At 35.3% G+C, this 17,213-nt stretch overlaps 1 protein-coding gene across 5 annotated transcripts in view; it reads right to left on the bottom strand.

The window, feature by feature from the left end:
* Positions 1–1,521: 1,521 nt before the first annotated feature.
* Positions 1,522–17,213, bottom strand: part of RELCH (RAB11 binding and LisH domain, coiled-coil and HEAT repeat containing) — a 116,739-nt gene continuing 101,047 nt past the window's right edge. For 4 of the 5 annotated variants that reach the window (XM_043559019.1, XM_043559020.1, XM_043559021.1 and 1 more), the window contains 3 exons: positions 15,829–15,917; positions 12,885–12,955; positions 5,867–7,607 (listed from right to left, as the gene is read on the bottom strand). In XM_043559019.1, the coding sequence (XP_043414954.1) occupies positions 7,487–7,607; positions 12,885–12,955; positions 15,829–15,917 (281 nt within the window). In that variant the 3' untranslated portion in view covers positions 5,867–7,486. Of the gene's footprint in view, positions 2,447–5,866; positions 7,608–12,884; positions 12,956–15,828; positions 15,918–17,213 lie in introns of those variants that run through there. The other variant, XM_043559022.1, reaches the window with a different exon arrangement.

Here is a 17,213-nt window from a genome sequence, read left to right as displayed (position 1 = left end):
AGCCCTGTTTATTCTCTGTATACTTCATACCTGTTCCTGAATAGTTGTTCTTGGCTGGAGAAAAAAAAAATCACTTGTGTTAACTAGCTGTCTTTATTTAAATTCTTTATTTCAAATTCCAATTAGTTAACGTACATATAGTAAACTAGCCCTCTTTAAATTCACAATAACTATTCTCAAATGGGCTTTCAAAACAAATCCTGCAATTCCCTTAGTAATTCCCTCTGCCATTCTCGAAGACAAACATTTCTACCTTCTTTCTCTTCAAACCTCTAACACTTTCCATATGCCAGCCAAATCAATTTCTTTGCTTCATACTTCACTGAGAAAATAGAAGGAATTAAATGGAAACCCCCTAACCTTCCCACCACTAAATCTACCGAATCGCCTCCAAGAGCACCTCTGCTTCTCCCCTATTATAATGAGGCCAGTCCCTCCATTTGTGCTCTGAATCTCAACCCCTCTTGCCTCTTCAAGGATTTCACTCTCACAGTCTTTGCTTGTTACTGCTGCTGCATCATCATCATCTTCCGTTTTACTGGCTTATTCTCAGTGGCATATGAACCTGACCTAATTTCTCCCATTACAAACCAAGGCTAAACAGCACCCTCCTTTGACCTCATGTTCCTTTCTAGCTACCAGCACCTCTGCTCCCCTTTATGGCCAACTGTTTTGAAAGAGCTGTCACCTCTAGTCATTGTCTCTCTTTGCATTTCCATTAAACGCTGAAACTATATTGAGGTCATCAATGACTTTCATCTTTCAATGGGTTTCAGATCCATTCTCGTCTTGACGTAGGAGTAGCAACTGACCCTCCTCAGAATGCTCTTCTCTTTGCTTCCATGAACCCACACTCTCCTGGTTTCCCTCCAACTCACTGTATACTCCCGATCCTTTTAGTAGTTCCTCTTGCTCTGTTGGATTTTGAAGTAGGAGGAGTGTCCTAGGGTTCACATTTGGATCCTCTTCTCCATGGTTCCTCTCTCCCAGGCCATCTCATTTAGTCCCATCGCTCTACGGAAAATACTCAGGACTCCATAATCTAGCCCGAGATCGGGACTCAGAGAACTAACTTCTTCCTTGAGGTTTTCACAGATTAACTCTTAGACATTTTGAATTCCACACATTAACTCTTAGACATCTAAAACAAAATTGTAGATTAACTCTCCAAACTTATTCTTTACTTCTTCACTATTGTCAGCACCCATTATTTTATTCAGTTATTGCAGACAGAGGTCTAAGCATCTTTGGTTTTTCCCTTTCCCTCACTCTTCATACCCAATCTGTCATGCCAATTCTACTTCCAATCATGTTGCAGATCTGCTCCTTTCCCTCCCTTTTTGTCCAGGCTGCCACCATCTCCTGCTTGGACTACTGCATTTGTTAGCTTCTGCTGTCAGCCTCTACTCCTCTCCTTTTCAAAAGCATTCTTATAAAGCACAAGTATATCTAACACAAATTGGGTTAAATCATTCCACTACAACTATTCAAAGGCTTCCCTTTCTAACTTCTAGTCTAGTGTACAAAGCCCTATATGATCTGGCCATACTCCTCTCCAATTTGATCTTTTGATAGTGTCTCAGCTCTATGGGCCATTTTTTTTTTTTCCAGTTCCTTGAACATAGCACTATTTTTCATCTCATTGCCTATGCACATACTGTTCTTTTTTCTCTTCCTATCTTCACACGGTTAAAGCCTATTATTCTTCCTAGTTTTCAGGTGTCACCTCAGAGGTGTCTTCCAAAGTAAACCATAAAAATAATCATCTAACTAAAGTACGTCCTCCTCAGTCCTTCTCTCTCCACTTGTTTCCCCGCCTGGCTGTAAGCTCTGCTCTAGGTCAGTCTTATTCATCGCATCCCTACACCTAGCACAGAATAGGTACTCCATAAATGCACATCGAATGGTGAATGACTTTACAATCTTTAGAAAGGGATGGCTTCTCCACACTTACAGATCACTTGGAAGACTTGATGAGGTTGTTGATAAGAGGGGTTGCTCAGAGAGTCAGATATGAATACAAGTTCTGTAAACCTTTTAAGGCCATACACACGTGGCACGACTCTTTTAGGGACTTTTATTTATTCCATATTTTCTACCTTGGATATAAATAAGCTCACTATAAGAAACAAACCCAATACTTTGCTGAGGGCAAGATGCACAAGATCACACAATTCTCCTGATCAACAACATATAATAATAGCTCTATGAAAAAAGGACTTTAGGTTAGTCTGGCACGTAGTCTCAGTAAATTCATGCTGTTTTGAGGGATTCATAAATCATCCTTTTAATCTAATTGGCAAACTTTCACGGAATTGGTATCAAGCTCTTATTCATTAATTCATTCAATTAATGTTGAGTACTTATCATACACCAGGCATTCTTCAAATACTGGAGACACATTGGTTGAAAAGGATAGACAACATTCTCTCTCATGGAGCTGAGTCTAGTGAAAGAGACAGACAATAAAAAACAAGAAAATGAGTATTGAGAAGAGTAATTATGAAGAAGAAAACCAGGATGATCTCAGGGAATTAAAGGGGTTACTTTGGATTAAGTGGTCAGAAAAGGACAGAAGAGGCTTTATATAGATTCAGAATGGTAATCCACATGTTGTAAAATCTACTGCCTCCTCAGTTTTGAAAATCAGGACATTTTCCATCTCTAGGCTGTCATCTCTCCATGACTTTCTTGAGGATGATTACATTACAACACTAAGTGTTTCAGTAGTATGACAACTAAAAGAAAATAGTCTCCGAATTTGATACGTAGTATTGACCTCCTAAGATCTGAAAACTTTAGTTGTAGTGTCTGCAAGAAACCAGGATTCTAACTTTTGAAATCACTGGTCAGTGGTTAACTGAAGAGTTCCCTTCTCTTAGGTAACACTAGGAACCGACTATTTTCAAGAAATGGCAGTTCTTGCTCTTCTCCCATTAGTATGACAAGTTTAGTTACAAGGAACCTGCAAGTTCAAACTAAATACCAAAGAAAGCTAGTTACTATAAGAATCAAATTATATACTAAGAGACATGAGTGATGTGGCAAAGGGTAAAATCTTTTACAAAATCTAAATAGATTATGTAATGAAAAATTAGCTTATTGAACTAATTTACTTAGGCTTTTGAAAAAAATTTCAATGACAAGATTTGGTAAACAAAAAGTAAAATTACCTTACCAGTCTTCACTAGGCTGGAAACTCTGGGAGTAGTTAAAAGTAGGCAAAAGTAACAATCAAAAGTGGTTTCTGCCTTCTACTGCAATTTTAGATAAATCATGCATGTCATGGTAACCTATACGCTTACTAGAAAACAAAAGTATGGGGGAGGGGGTTAGCCACAATTACCCATGCTTTAGTTATTCAGTGGTTTACAAGTGTTAATTCTACTTTGAACTTTCATGATACTAAATGCTAAAGCACTTTCAGGTTTACTATTATGTAATTTTCATAAAGTTCTGTGAGGAACAGAGAGCATGTTATCATTTCCATGCTCTTTAACGGTAAGACAAAAAAGAATTTGTTAGAAAGGGGATTATATTTATGAAATTCTTACAAAAAAGAAATTAAAAAATGATTTATGTTATGAAAAGCATTCACCTTAGGTTCAATACTTGATACAGGACAGGGAGATTTATGAACAGAGGAAGTTAAAAATGTAATCTATAAAACTGTAGAGTCAATGAGAAATTATTAGATTTATATTACTTAGGAATGTATACATTACAAAAGGCATTTATAACATTTTCAGCTTCATTGAAAATGAATATCCTAAAAATATCTAAGGTTGCAAAGGCCAACAATTCAAAAGTACGGGTAGTTTAAAAAAAATTTATAAAGCAGACTATCAACAAATGATAATAAAAAAGTTAATATCTATAACATATAACACAAAATGCCAATTTACAGACAACATAAATTTTACTACATTAAAGTCCCTCAAGAAGTTCTATTCATGCAGTTGATCTTTAATGAAATAAAAGGAAATTAAAATAGTATATACTCTTCCATATAGACACGCTTTGGGTAGAATTTTCCAGCTATTTCTGAAGACTCTTTTAAGGAAAGCAAATAATTTACATTTTCACCACATTAAACTGAAAGAATTATTTATGTATTATCAAAAAGGCATAATAAAACTTCTATTGTGTTAAGTTTGCATTAACTGTCATGTTATGACTGGTGTGGTCGTATAGTGAATAGAAATGTTTATTTGAAGAGTTTTCTTTAACATGCAAACAAAGTAAACCATAAAGAAGGCAATCAAAGCACAGTTTCTTGTAGTTTTGAAGGGAAAATATGAAAAGACTGATGTGTCATTCAAGACATTATGACTAGAGTGCTAATTCCACAGATGAAATTCATGCAAAACATCCATATGTAGTATGAAAATAGCCTGAAATCCAGTTATTTGCCAAGGTGTAGAAATCTACCAGATACATTATATTTTATTAGGAACAAATATCTTTAATCTATTATTTTAAAAATGCACTGAAATAAAATGGTAACAAAACAAGCACACTGTGAAGTTACATTAGGACTTTCAAACACATATCTATTAATATGAAAAACTAAAATTATTTCATGGTTTGCTTATGAAAGAGTTAACATCCAACACAAAGTTGGAATGTTGTTACCCAGCCAATCTAGAGAACTTTATGAATTAAAATTGCTAATTATAAAGCTCTTTAAACATACATTCTTTCTACAAAAAATAGTTAAGAAATTGGTGACCAACACAAGATATTCACCGCAGTTAGCTCTCACAGTTCAAAGATCAACAAGATGGTGTCTAGAGAAAGTTCTGTTCTTAAAGTTCCAGTAATGGTTGAAAATAGGTTATCTTAAAAATTGGGGGTCATGAAAAGGCAATTCAATACAGTGATTTCACCTCCCCAAACTTTATCAGAGACTATTTATTTCAACCAGTTTTGTTTTGTTTTTTTCTGTTAAGAAATTTGACAGCAACTTGAATTGAAATTTCATTAAAATTACTTACAATTTCATTCAGGTTGTAAGTCCACTTCATGTTTAGCAAAGTAATCTTTCAAAAGGGGTGACTGATGCAAACAAATAAAGGTCAAGGACATTGATCTATAAAGTTAGATGTTGCTACCATTCAAGCATCGTTCTTGAAATAATTCAGCAAAATTGCTAGCGATGGCATTTCTGAATTTCGGAAAAATTTTAATCTCTGGCTTGCTTTAGAAACACAGGCATAATTTCAAAGTAGCTTTTCGTTACTTTGCAAACTTCGTTTTTTTGTTAAGTTGAATACTTAAACTTGTACCATTTTTATTTGTTTAAAAAAAGAGTGGGTACGGGAGTTTTATGGTCTGTTTTGGAAGAACACACAGTCTCCGTGATCAGTGTGGTTAGTCTGTCTTGTCTTTAAAGAATCTACAGTTTGCTTCAAAAATAACTGTGAGAATAAATGTGAACTCTTACTGACATTAAGATATTGAACAGCATAAGGGGGACTCCCTTGAAAAACACACTGTGTATCTTACTAGCTGTTGTTTTTTAAGGAAACCATTAGCGTTTAGATAAGTAGATTCATGAATTAATAAAAATAATTATAGTCATTCATCTGGTAATGGACATATTTATTCTACTGTATTTCAAAGTAAATGAGAGCCTTAACACTTCCTTTAAACTATCTCCGCAATATGTTAATTTTATAGCAGCAATCTGTTTTTAGTAAAAGTAAACTAAATAAATAATTTATATAGACTATATTCCTAAAATAACATATTAGTATGTTTTAGTGAATATATGCTTTCTCATTTCCTTCTGCTTGGATATAGGATATATAGTGTTTCAAAATGAAAATACAATACACATAGCCAAAAACAAAACAAAAACAAGTATGCAAAAACAGTTTATTTATAATAGATCAACATTTTTGACATGAAAGGTAGCCACTTTCAATTTCTCAGGAATGCCTAGAATCCAACAGTTTCTGAAAGACTAATTTTAACAATTATTTCACTATAGGTAAAAGAAATAATTTCAGAATGAACTTTTTAAATGGCTTTGTCTAGGGCAACTTATTTTATAAGCCTGAATGTGTGGTAAGCTAACTTTCCCAGGAAGAGAATGTAATCCAACTATGTTCCAAATGTATTAAACCAGTTTATACAACAAACATGGGAATCACCTATGTGCATCAACTGTGCTCAAACAAGAATTCTCTTTATCAAAATATTCATTTTTTCAAAAAGGCCTCACATTAACCCCTCAAACCAATCATCCCCCTTCTATGGCCAGTACCACTCTTCTCTACTTCAAGTTGCATTGCTTTATAGACAACTCTCAAATTCCAGTGGAATTGTACACTGACTTAAGACTCTGTGTAATACATATCAAACACAAGAATAGTCACTGACTTTAAGGGACAAGGTGTTAACTAACCAATAATAATTTAGCTAATGTCGTTTTTAGTTTAGAGGGAAAAAAAGCAGCCCCCAAATGTCCTTAACTTTTCGGTACTTCTTTGTAACACACAGAATGAAAAGATAATCTCTGAAATTAAAATCGTTAGAAAATATCTTAAATAAAATATTTTACATAAATAAGTGTTAAATTTCAAATTCAAACCATGTTTTCCTGTGTATTTAAATTTGGGAAAGAATTTCACAATTATTAGCTCTTCTTACTTACATTTATTTTTGAATATTTAAATCTATTACACATCAGTTTGTAAAATTCACCTTGGTTATCACTCCCCATGTTACTGTGCGTTCTTTCCTCAGGTAAGTCCATTATATGCATGTAAATGCTGGGGAGGTTTGAATAGCACTTAAAGAATATTCATGAGAGCTCTGAAATGTGGAAAGTTTCATTATTATCTACTTACTGTAGGATTTGTAACTCAAATTCATCACAGCATTATAAAACACCGTGTGAATGGAATGCATACAATTCCTACGGACACACAAACTGAAGTCCAAAAGGCACAGAGTAATGCTGGTGGCTCTTTCTAGTCAGTTACGAAACAATAAAAAGTCTGTATTATTCTTTCATAATTTAAATACTTAAGTAATCTCCACTTTTATTACTTTATAACAGTGACTTCAAATTTACATTATTTTAAGTACCATTGTAATAGCTTAGTGTATAATACAGATATTTGCTAATATCCCATCCAAAAATTAAAAAAAAAACCTCTTCACTATATATATATATATATATATATATATATATATATATATATATACATATATATAAATTATTCTGAAAGACGAGAACACAGAAGAGGGACTTGGTACAGACTATAAACTCAATTTTCTATCACCATAGTTATAACTCCAAAATTAACAGATATACAGCAATAATCAAAAGCAGTGCAAATATCTTTGGAGGTTAGGATAAAATTATAATGCAAGAACATAAAACAAGGAAATAAAAAAGGCAAGTACTTCAAGTACAAGGAACCAGTCTGCTTGAGGTCCATCTTAGTGTTTACTGGGGGCTTCCTTCCTGCTTTTACTTCTTTCTCTGAAACACATTGGCCAACATGGCACCTGATGTTGTCAACTGGCCCATTTTGTTCAAAAACTTGGTCTTTGTATCTTCACTCACTAAGCTTGCAGCAATTGACATTGAGCTAGGAAAGAAATTTTAAAATTCAAGTAAAGCAATTAAAAAACTAGAATATCCATTTTTTTCAGTTCTTCAGCAGTATAATAGTAGTCAATACATTCTGAACTGGTAGCACGAAAGGGAAACTAATATCGACAGGCGTTTTTATGCATCCTACTAGGTCAGGAGCTTTCATGTTCATGGTTGATGAAGGAAGCAGTAACGGTGGAGAGGTTAGGAGCAAGTATGGAGTAAGACTGAATCCTGGCTCTGTCATTTACCAGCTGTGTGACCCTAGGCAAGTTATTTAATCTCATCTGTAATGTAATCCTCATCTGTAAAATGGAGATAATTCTATTACCTACCTCATAGGTCTATTAAGAATTATATAAGCGTACAGTGCTTATTAGCAGTGTCAGGAATGTAATAGCATGCTGTAAGTGTTAGTAGTTATTCTTCTTCTTATCAGCATCACTGCATTTAATTATAGCAACCCTGGAAGATAGATATTATCCCTATTTTCACAAAAGAGTAAATTAAATCACAGTAAGGTTTTATACTGTGCTGGTAACAACTCTGACGTTATTACTTATTTGGGCGTTGAGAGGGGGGAGAATGTCCTCAATTGCATTAGTTGCATTAGTTTCAATCAACAATTTCAACTCCATCTCTTCTTTCTTTTTGACCAACCTCCTGTATAGGTTAAACAATCTAAAAAACTACTAAAGATTGCTAATTTACCATACGACCAAACAGAATACTGATCAAGTACAATTTTCAGTGATCAACAATAAACCCACTTTACTGGCCTGTGGCTTTGGCCAAGATGCTTTAGATCACTCTGATTCAATTTCCTCAACTGAAAAATGCAGACTGCAATTACTATTGCAAAATATCCTGAGGACTGAAGAAGAGAGTATGTTTGTACATGTCAAGGGCAGTGGGTGCGAGGTGCAGAGGCTCAACGGATGTCCACTGAAACTACAGACGAAGTTACGGGCTGCCAGCAAGAATTGCTGGTTTTCTATAGTCCTTAAAGGTGTGCACTGTGCGTTAGTAAGTTAAATGCCAGTCCACGACTCCCATCCTGAAAATCTCTAGTTCCCACACCTCTTCTGCTATTACGTCAACCTGGCCTCTTCCTTGTCTCTACTTCTCGCCTGCTGCCTTTTCTCTTCCCACAAAGTAAACCTCCGTCAGGCTCAACATTTGGTTCCTGTTTCTTCAGTTACAAAACTTACTCCTGAAGCTTCAAACATCATCTCCATTAGGAGTTTGGGAAAAGTCCCATAACACTATTGTTTGTTAGAGAAGCTAACATCAAGCTTTTTTTCACCCCCTAACTTTAGAAATGACCCGCCATTTTTATTTCCTTGTTAGTGGTTTTACCATTTTCCTCTCCTCCCAACAGTGAATATAATGGCTCCCTCTCTTCTATTTAAAACCAATCATCAAATACTCTGATTTTACTCAATGAAACATCTATCATTTATTTTTATTCCCACTGACGATACCTTCCAAATGAATTATTACAATAGTCTTAGATCTGGTCTCCTTGCATGATCAGATTAACTTCTGAAATAATCAGTTCATCATATCCTACCCATTCTCAAACATCTTCAATGGCTAATTACTACCTAACAAGATCAAGTATGCTTGGCATTCAAGAAACATAGCAATCTAAATCTTGTGTGTATGTGTTTTTACCAACCATTACTGTTCAATTTCTAGACCCCCTTGAGTCAAGTTTAATGAGTTTAGTGTTCAGAACATTCTTAACTTATCTCTTTCTTTCTATCTGGTGTCTAGACATCCTTAAGGTCCCAGTTCAAGTCTTATCTTTTCTCTGATGCCTTTCTTTAATGTTTACAGTGCTGTTTTCTCTCTGTAGAACAATACTGTAAGCCGAAAGGTAAGTATGATTTTAGTTTGCATTGAGAAAAACAGGATACACAGGTCAGATAGTACTTGAAGTACTATCGAGTTTTAGTGATATTCTAAGAGGAGGGCAACAATGATGTTAAAGAGTCTGAGATGTTCACTATGGAGAAGAGAAAATTTAGAAGACAGACACTAACGTTATGTGTGCCAAATTAGATATAAATATATATTTGCATAGCTTTACTGATATACATCACAATCACCTGGAGAACTATTTGAAAACCCAGATGCCTTGGCCTAACCCCAGTTATTCTGATTCTTTCCATATGGTATAAAGGACCCAGGTATCTATTTTACACAAAGCTTTCCAACAAAGAACAATTGCATTGCAGCATTTTTTCCTGAAGAGAAAGTTTACATTTTTATCCTTTTTACAAAGGGGTCTGTAATGCTTCCCCACCCCTCTACCAGATGATGAAACATATTTTAGAGAGTAAATGTTTTAGAGAGACTTTAACTCAGGGTATTTTTTTGTAAAAGAATAGAGTTGTTAAAAATGAAACAGGCTGCCTTGTAAGGTAATATTGTCTTTTTTCTGTGAAATCTCAGATCTTTCCTTTGCAACTCAAATCAAACCAGTTGCCATTTTTGTTGATTTTGAATCTGTAGAACCCAACCCCTTAAATGCCTGGCTTCTTTTTTTTTCACTTTAAAAAAATTTTTAAGTAATCTCTACATCCAACGTGGGGCTTGAACTCACGACCCCGAGATCAAGAGTCTCCACCAACTGAGCCAGCTAGGTGCCTCCTGGCTTATCTTCTTCAAAACTATATCCTAGAATTTTTTTTTCTCTCTCTCCATACCATTCCATCTGGTAAATTAATGTCAAAAGGACTTGGGAAGTCATCTTGAAAAGGCTTGCAATGGTCAAAGATGGGATAATTTTGATGGGCATCAAAAGATAGTAAGTACAATGCATTTAATTACATCAAATATTTGAAAATACATGTGTTTATGATACTTGAACAAAACAGTCACCATTAGAGGGTGAATCAATTCATTATCTTAGAAAACTGGTGAGTAAAGAGAAAGAATTGAACATTTACCTTGACTTTACTATAAAAAACTCTATCACTGGGTAACTGTAGTACATATAGGGGAAGGTTTTCTTTCCTGAAGTATTCTAACTCACCAATGAAGAGTGAATGATAGAATTAGATATTTTAGTAATTCACTATTACTAAATAGTAATGTATCTACTTTAGTATTACATTTACATACTAATGTACATTAGTATTTAGTAACAGTGAATTACTAAAACATCTTATTCTAATGTATTTAGTAATGGTTAATGAATTAGTGGAGCCAGGCATTGATCGTTAACAGATGCTACTATCACCAAAAAAAGAGAGAAGTAGACATTGTCTCTCTCGTGAAGAAAACACACCTCCTCCTATGAAGCAGTCATGCAAAACAAAGAAACATGCCCTGAATCTGATGAAGTCTCTGGATCCAGAACCAACAACCAAATTTACAGGAAATACAGAGGAACATGTTAAAACAACACGAGGGAAATGCAATCAACCAAATTCAGACTGTGGGACCTGTACAGAACAAAGACTCAGTTTCTTTAATAAGTAAGTTATATGAGGAAAAAAATGAGATAGAAGGGGAACCTATGGATTAAAAGAGACTTAAAAGACATGTCAACTAATTGCAACGTATGGAACTCTGGATTCTGACTCAAAGAAACAGACTGTAAGGAAAAAAACAAACAACAAATCACTAACGACATGTACAAAACAATTAGAAATTTGAACACAGGCTACATAGCTGATAATAATATTAAGAAGTTGTTATTTTGGTGTGAAAATGACATTATGTTTTAAAAAAATAGCATTTATCTTTAAGAGCTACATACCAGAATATAGGAGGGGCATGGATGAAATAAAATATGAGTTGACAATTATTGAAGCTGAGTGCTGAGTACATGGGAATTCACTCTGTTATTTATTTTGTATTTATTCAAAATTACCTAAAATAGAACTCTAAAAAAATAATAGGGAAGATTTGAATAACAGGGAAAAATATGATTATAAAAATAAACTTTTTCTTTTTAGGAGTCATATAACTGAAACAATCTTGGGAAGTTACAAAGACGTGTTTTTCTCTTTCTTAATTTTTTTTTTAATGTTTTTTTAAAATTTATTTTTGAGACAGAGAGACAGAGCATGACCAGGGGAGGGGCAGAGAGAGAGGGAGACACAGAATCGGAAGCAGACTCCAGGCTCTGAGCTGTCAGCACAGAGCCCGACATGGGGCTTGAACCACGAACTGTGAAATCATGACCTGAGCCGAGGTCAGACGCTTAACCGACTGAGCCACCCAGGTGCCCCTATTTTTTTCTCTTTCTTAATTCCTGTATGCTAATTAATGAAATTTCATTTAGAATATATTTTCACACATAATTTCTAATTTTGTCCCCAAACTTTACATTTTAAACAAGGCACCAAATAATCTTAATACTTAATGTATGACAATTGAACAGAAGTGCTTGCTTAGGTAGTTAGTTTTATGGATTTTGTGTTCAGAATTGAAACCTATTTTTACTGTTTTAACTTTCCAAGGTTACAGTTGTAGAACAGTTGCTACCATCCCAGGAGGCTACAGAAAGGGTTCTTACATGCAGTAAGAGGTAAAAAGCTCTAAGCATACATATGTGGGGAGGAGGTTGGGGGTGGGGAGGGGTAAGTGTGTGTATGGGTACCTAGCCTGATAGGTATTCCTTATTCTTGCTAGTTAGTTTTATAAAGGAAAAGCCTTTGAGCTTTTTATGCCTAACAGAGTCTATTTAAGATTAACTGCTCAAGGTTATGTCAAAAGGTAAGAGTACACACGGTCTATTTGTAAATTACTTCCTCTCCTGAATGCCCAACTTTACTCTTTCACATCCATGCTTGTAGTTTAGCTTCAGTGAATCTGAATTCTGGTTAGTTTGGTTGGGAGCACGTGAATAGAACATTCACAAGTTTATAGTCCTTTATGCAGTCAATCAAGTTATGCCTTACAACTCCAGTCACAAATTTCCACAAAACTATTTTGACCAGTGATTCCCAAATCCAGCTACCTACCACAATGTCTTTGGAAGCTTTTAAATATACAGATCCCTAGGCTGTATCAGACTGTTGAGAGGACGGCACAGAGCATGGAGTAGAGACCTAAAATTGAAATTCCCCAGATAATTTTGATGCAGGTGGTTTATAAATCAGCATTTGATAACTGCTGATGTAAATACTTTTCTTACCTTCCAAATAAATGACTACAAAGTAACACAAAATAAAATACCATACCCATTTGTAGAAAATTTAGATAGAGAAATTAAGGTTAATATGAAGCCTTAAAAAAAGAATTCATGTCTTACCCTTGAGGCTCTTGGACGGTCTTGTTCTCTACTTTTTGTTCACATTCCTTTATCATGGAACTTAAAATAACCTGATTTCAAAAAAAAGGACTTTAGTAAAATACAATTTACAATAGTGAAATGCTATTGTTTAATCTAGAGTTCTTTAATTTAATTTTTAATAGTCCCATAAACTATGACTATTTAAAAATGTAAGGTTTTGGCAGTTACTCCGTTAAAGGAATTCACATTAGATTGCTATGGTAGGTACAGAAATAGCTTTCAAAGACCTCAATCATATAATCTTCACTAACCTTCCTTCTGAATCTGGTATCAATTCTCCCTTAGCTTTCCCTACCATCTAATGTTAAAAGTAAAATTTGTATATGTCTAGACATTTAACATATACACATACCATGGTTACACATTATTTTCCCAGGAAAAGCTGGGAAACAACATGCCCCCTTGTTTTCTCCAGGTTGCAAACAGCAAGATGCTCTGTTTTAATGTCTAAAGCAGAGACCAGGTATAGGTCTGTGGCTACTAAAATATAGATGGGAATATAACGGGCATCTAAGAGTTAACATCATGTTTGCACGGAGACTGAATGAATGATGCAAAGGGTGGCGGGATCTAAGCTGCTCCTCCAATCGCTGGCAACCTCACCAGAAACTGAATGGTCTTGAATATTCTTGGCCCGCGTTTGGGTATGGAGGTCACTAAACAACCAGTATTTACTGTCACCTACTATGTGCCAGGAACTTTTTTAGATATGCACAGAATGCACAAATAAGACAGACAACATTCCCTCCTTACGGAGAGCTTATGTTCTTGACAATAAATACAAAAAATTGGTAAGTTATATAATACATTAGAAGGTGATAGGGCTTTGAAAAGAGTATTGAGTTAAAATATGGGGAGCCAGGGGTCAAGACACAGAGTGTTCCAATTTACACGGAGGTGTCCCCAGCAGGCTTCATGGAGATGACATGTAAGGAAAAGCCTGGGGGAGATGAAGGAGCAAGTGTTTTATACACTGGGAAGAGGCTGAGCAAAGGCTCCATCTAAGGGAGAGTATGTCCATCATGTTCTAAGCAAGGAGACCAGAGTGGTGGGTGCAGAATGAGCAGGCGAGAGGGTAGAAGATGAGAAGTGAAGTGGGCGGGGGGGGGGGGGAGGAGATCTTACAGTGCTTTGCAGATTATAGTGAGGACTTTGGTTATTAAATGAGGCTTCTGTTTAAAAACAGAATAACAGATCTAACATGCATGTTAGATCTAGATTCATCCTTTTTTGAATCTTTTCTGGTTTTCCACTCTGATCTCACAGATTATAGATTTTGCTTGTTTGTTTTAAATGTTTATTTATTTTGAGAGGGAGTATGTGCACATGTGAGTGGGAGAGGGCCAGCGAGAGAGAGAGGGAGGGAGAGAGGGAGAGGGAGAGAGAGGGAGAGAGAATTCCAAGCAGTTTCCGTGCTGTTAGTGCAGAGCCGGATGTGGGGCTTGATCTCACGAACTGTGAGATCATGACTTGAGCTGAAATCCAGAGTTGGACGGTTAACTGACTGAGCTACAGAGGTGCCCTTTAGATTTTGTTTGTTTAGCTGGCTTTTCCTTTATTATTATTATTATCATCCCCCTAAAAAGGGGGAGTTTTTTGTACTTTTTCTTCTGCTCCCTGCATTGTCTGTTTCCTCCAGTATTCTCTTTCTTGCATGTATGTTTTCATCTACATCTTTCATGTGAGAGGTTTCTCAAATGGCTGGTGATCTTGGGATGTCCACTAAAGACTAGGGCACTAAAATGCTGACTAGAATCTCTTCATGCATGAGTAACTTCACTTTAAGGTGAATTGGGCAAAAACCAAACTTCTATCTTTTTCCCCCTGTGGGTATAAACCTAGCTGCCAGCATTCTTGGATCCAAGAAGGTGAAAGGTAATGAGGTTTCAATCACTATGCCTTCACTTAATTTCCCTCTTCTCATCATAGCCCTCACTCATTCCTGCTCTCAGCTATGTGGGATAGCCCAAGTTTAGAAAATAAAGCTCTAGTCTTCTACCAAGGTTGGAAAGGGAATCTGGGAGACTGATACCTCCTCAACTTGATAAATGGTATCTATAAAACACACCAAGCAAAGGAGAAATAGATAATTCCCAATCGTAACTTTAATATGTGTTTCAACTGCTAACAGAAGAAGATCACAAAAAACCTGATAAAAACACAGGAGAATTAAATGTTAATTGACCTTATTAAACAAAACTCAGGGATCAATAAGTAATAGAAATGAGAATTTACTTTGAACGATAATGAAGACACAATGTAGCAAATGCACAGGTGGTATCTCAAGGGATACACTTAGTCTTAAGTTCAGGTATCAGAAAAGAAAAGTTTAAAAATAAATAATCTAAGCTTCCTCTGTAAAAATCTGGAAAAAATAGAAAAAAAATCAAACCTACCATGGTAATGGGTAGATAAACAAGCTGAAAATGCAGAATAGGAAATAAATGATAAACAGGGTTTTGGAGGAAACAAGAAGAAAAGCAGAATAAAAGAGTTTTGAGGAAATTGAGACAGAAAACAGAAACTTTCCTTCTAAGAAAGTTAATGGTCAGAAATAAAAATTGTATAGCATTTTACAGATCAGAAAGCATTCCGTGTACCTTAGCTCATTAGATTCTAACTATATTCAGTGAAGGAAAGTATGTTATCCCTACTATACAGAATTAAACAGAGGATCAAAGATGATAAAGGGGTTTCTCCAGATCTCCCGACCAGTAAATAAAAATCCATAAGATGACACTATACTATATTTCAAATGTTAAAATATAAAATATTAAAATTTAAAAGCACAGCATATCATCCTCATGCCTCACACAAAGAAGAATGCAAGTCTGAAGAGGAGACAGTAAAACATAGGAACATGGCTCGGATAATCAGTGGCTTCATCATCATGGGAGCTCACCTCGTGCTCCGGAGAAAGATGCTCCATGTCAGTCCGTAAACATCTGAGACCAGGTAAAAAGTGATTAACCATTAAATCCTCTGAAATGACTTGAGACCAGGGAGTTAAGGGAATTAAAAACAAACAAACTGGTATGTCCAACAGAACAAGAGAATAACAACAATGACGCCTCAGGCATGCAGATCACTTGGAGCAAAGAGGCTTCCCTCAAGCATGATTCTCATTTGTTGAGTTAGTTACTTATCAAGAGTCAACTGTGTTAATTCCCACAAATCCTTTACGTCAGTGGTATGGATTACTGGAACATTACATAATTTAATTACATGTTACGTAAACACATGAAATGAGTGTAAACAGTAAATCATGTAATTTAATTGGATATTTAAATGAGTGTGAAATGAAAATTAATGTTTCCATGACAACTAAGTCGAAAAGTTTAGAAAAAAAACGGTAAAGGCCAATTGCTTAAAATGTGGCTGTTTAATTATGGATGTATGAAACAAGTGTAAAAGGTTAGGAAAAATATAAAAATCTGAAAAAGGTCTACATCCAGTATCAGAAATGTTTCCAGATCCTCTTTAAAGAAACATAAACTGAAAATCACAATTACATTATGGATGTGGTTTATTTAAGAAAGATACTTTACTCAGCAGACTTACACAAAAGAAATGCCTCAGTCCTACATCAAAAGATTGGTAAAGAAAATATGTATATTAAGTTAAAATAAGTTATATACACTATTCCCTTGATGTCCTGCTTTAACCATCCTATTAAACGGACCTGCTATTGGTCCTAATTGAATTGGGTAAGAGAACTTTTGTTGTAATAACATAAATTTAGTATTAGTTAGGGTTCCTGGTCACTTTTGAGTTTTATTGATTATTCTGACATTCAAAGGGATCAAGAAAAAGGGTGCATTTCTCATGAAAACAACTCACTGTTTATTAACATCACATTCTCACCTCATCATAGTTGTTGGCCATTTAAAAATAGTTATTTAATGTTATACCATATTAAGGTGAAAAATGCCAATAAATGAGTTCCCTTATAAAGATGGGTTAATTAGGGGCGCCTGGATTGGTGGAGTGTCTGACTCTTGATTCTGGCTCAGGTCATGATCTCAGGGTTGTGGGATCAAGCCCCACATTGGGCTCCGTGCTCTGCATGGAGCCTGCTTAAGATTCTCCCTCCCTCCCTTCCTCCCTCCCTCTATCTCCCCCTACCCCTCTCCCCAGCTCACACTCTCTTTCTAAAAGAGAAAAAAAAAAAGTTTACCAGTCTTTTTTGGAAAAAAAAATAATGAATTTTATTAAGTATAATGTATAACTTTTACCTTAAAAATACAGTTATGATCTAAATAAACTTAAAAAAAAGTTATGAATAGC

Source organism: Prionailurus bengalensis, chromosome D3 (genome assembly GCF_016509475.1).
Source record: "Prionailurus bengalensis isolate Pbe53 chromosome D3, Fcat_Pben_1.1_paternal_pri, whole genome shotgun sequence".
Taxonomy (NCBI): domain Eukaryota; kingdom Metazoa; phylum Chordata; class Mammalia; order Carnivora; family Felidae; genus Prionailurus; species Prionailurus bengalensis.
The sequence above is the reverse complement of the archived record's forward strand: the minus strand, read 5'-3'. Positions and strand labels throughout refer to the sequence as shown.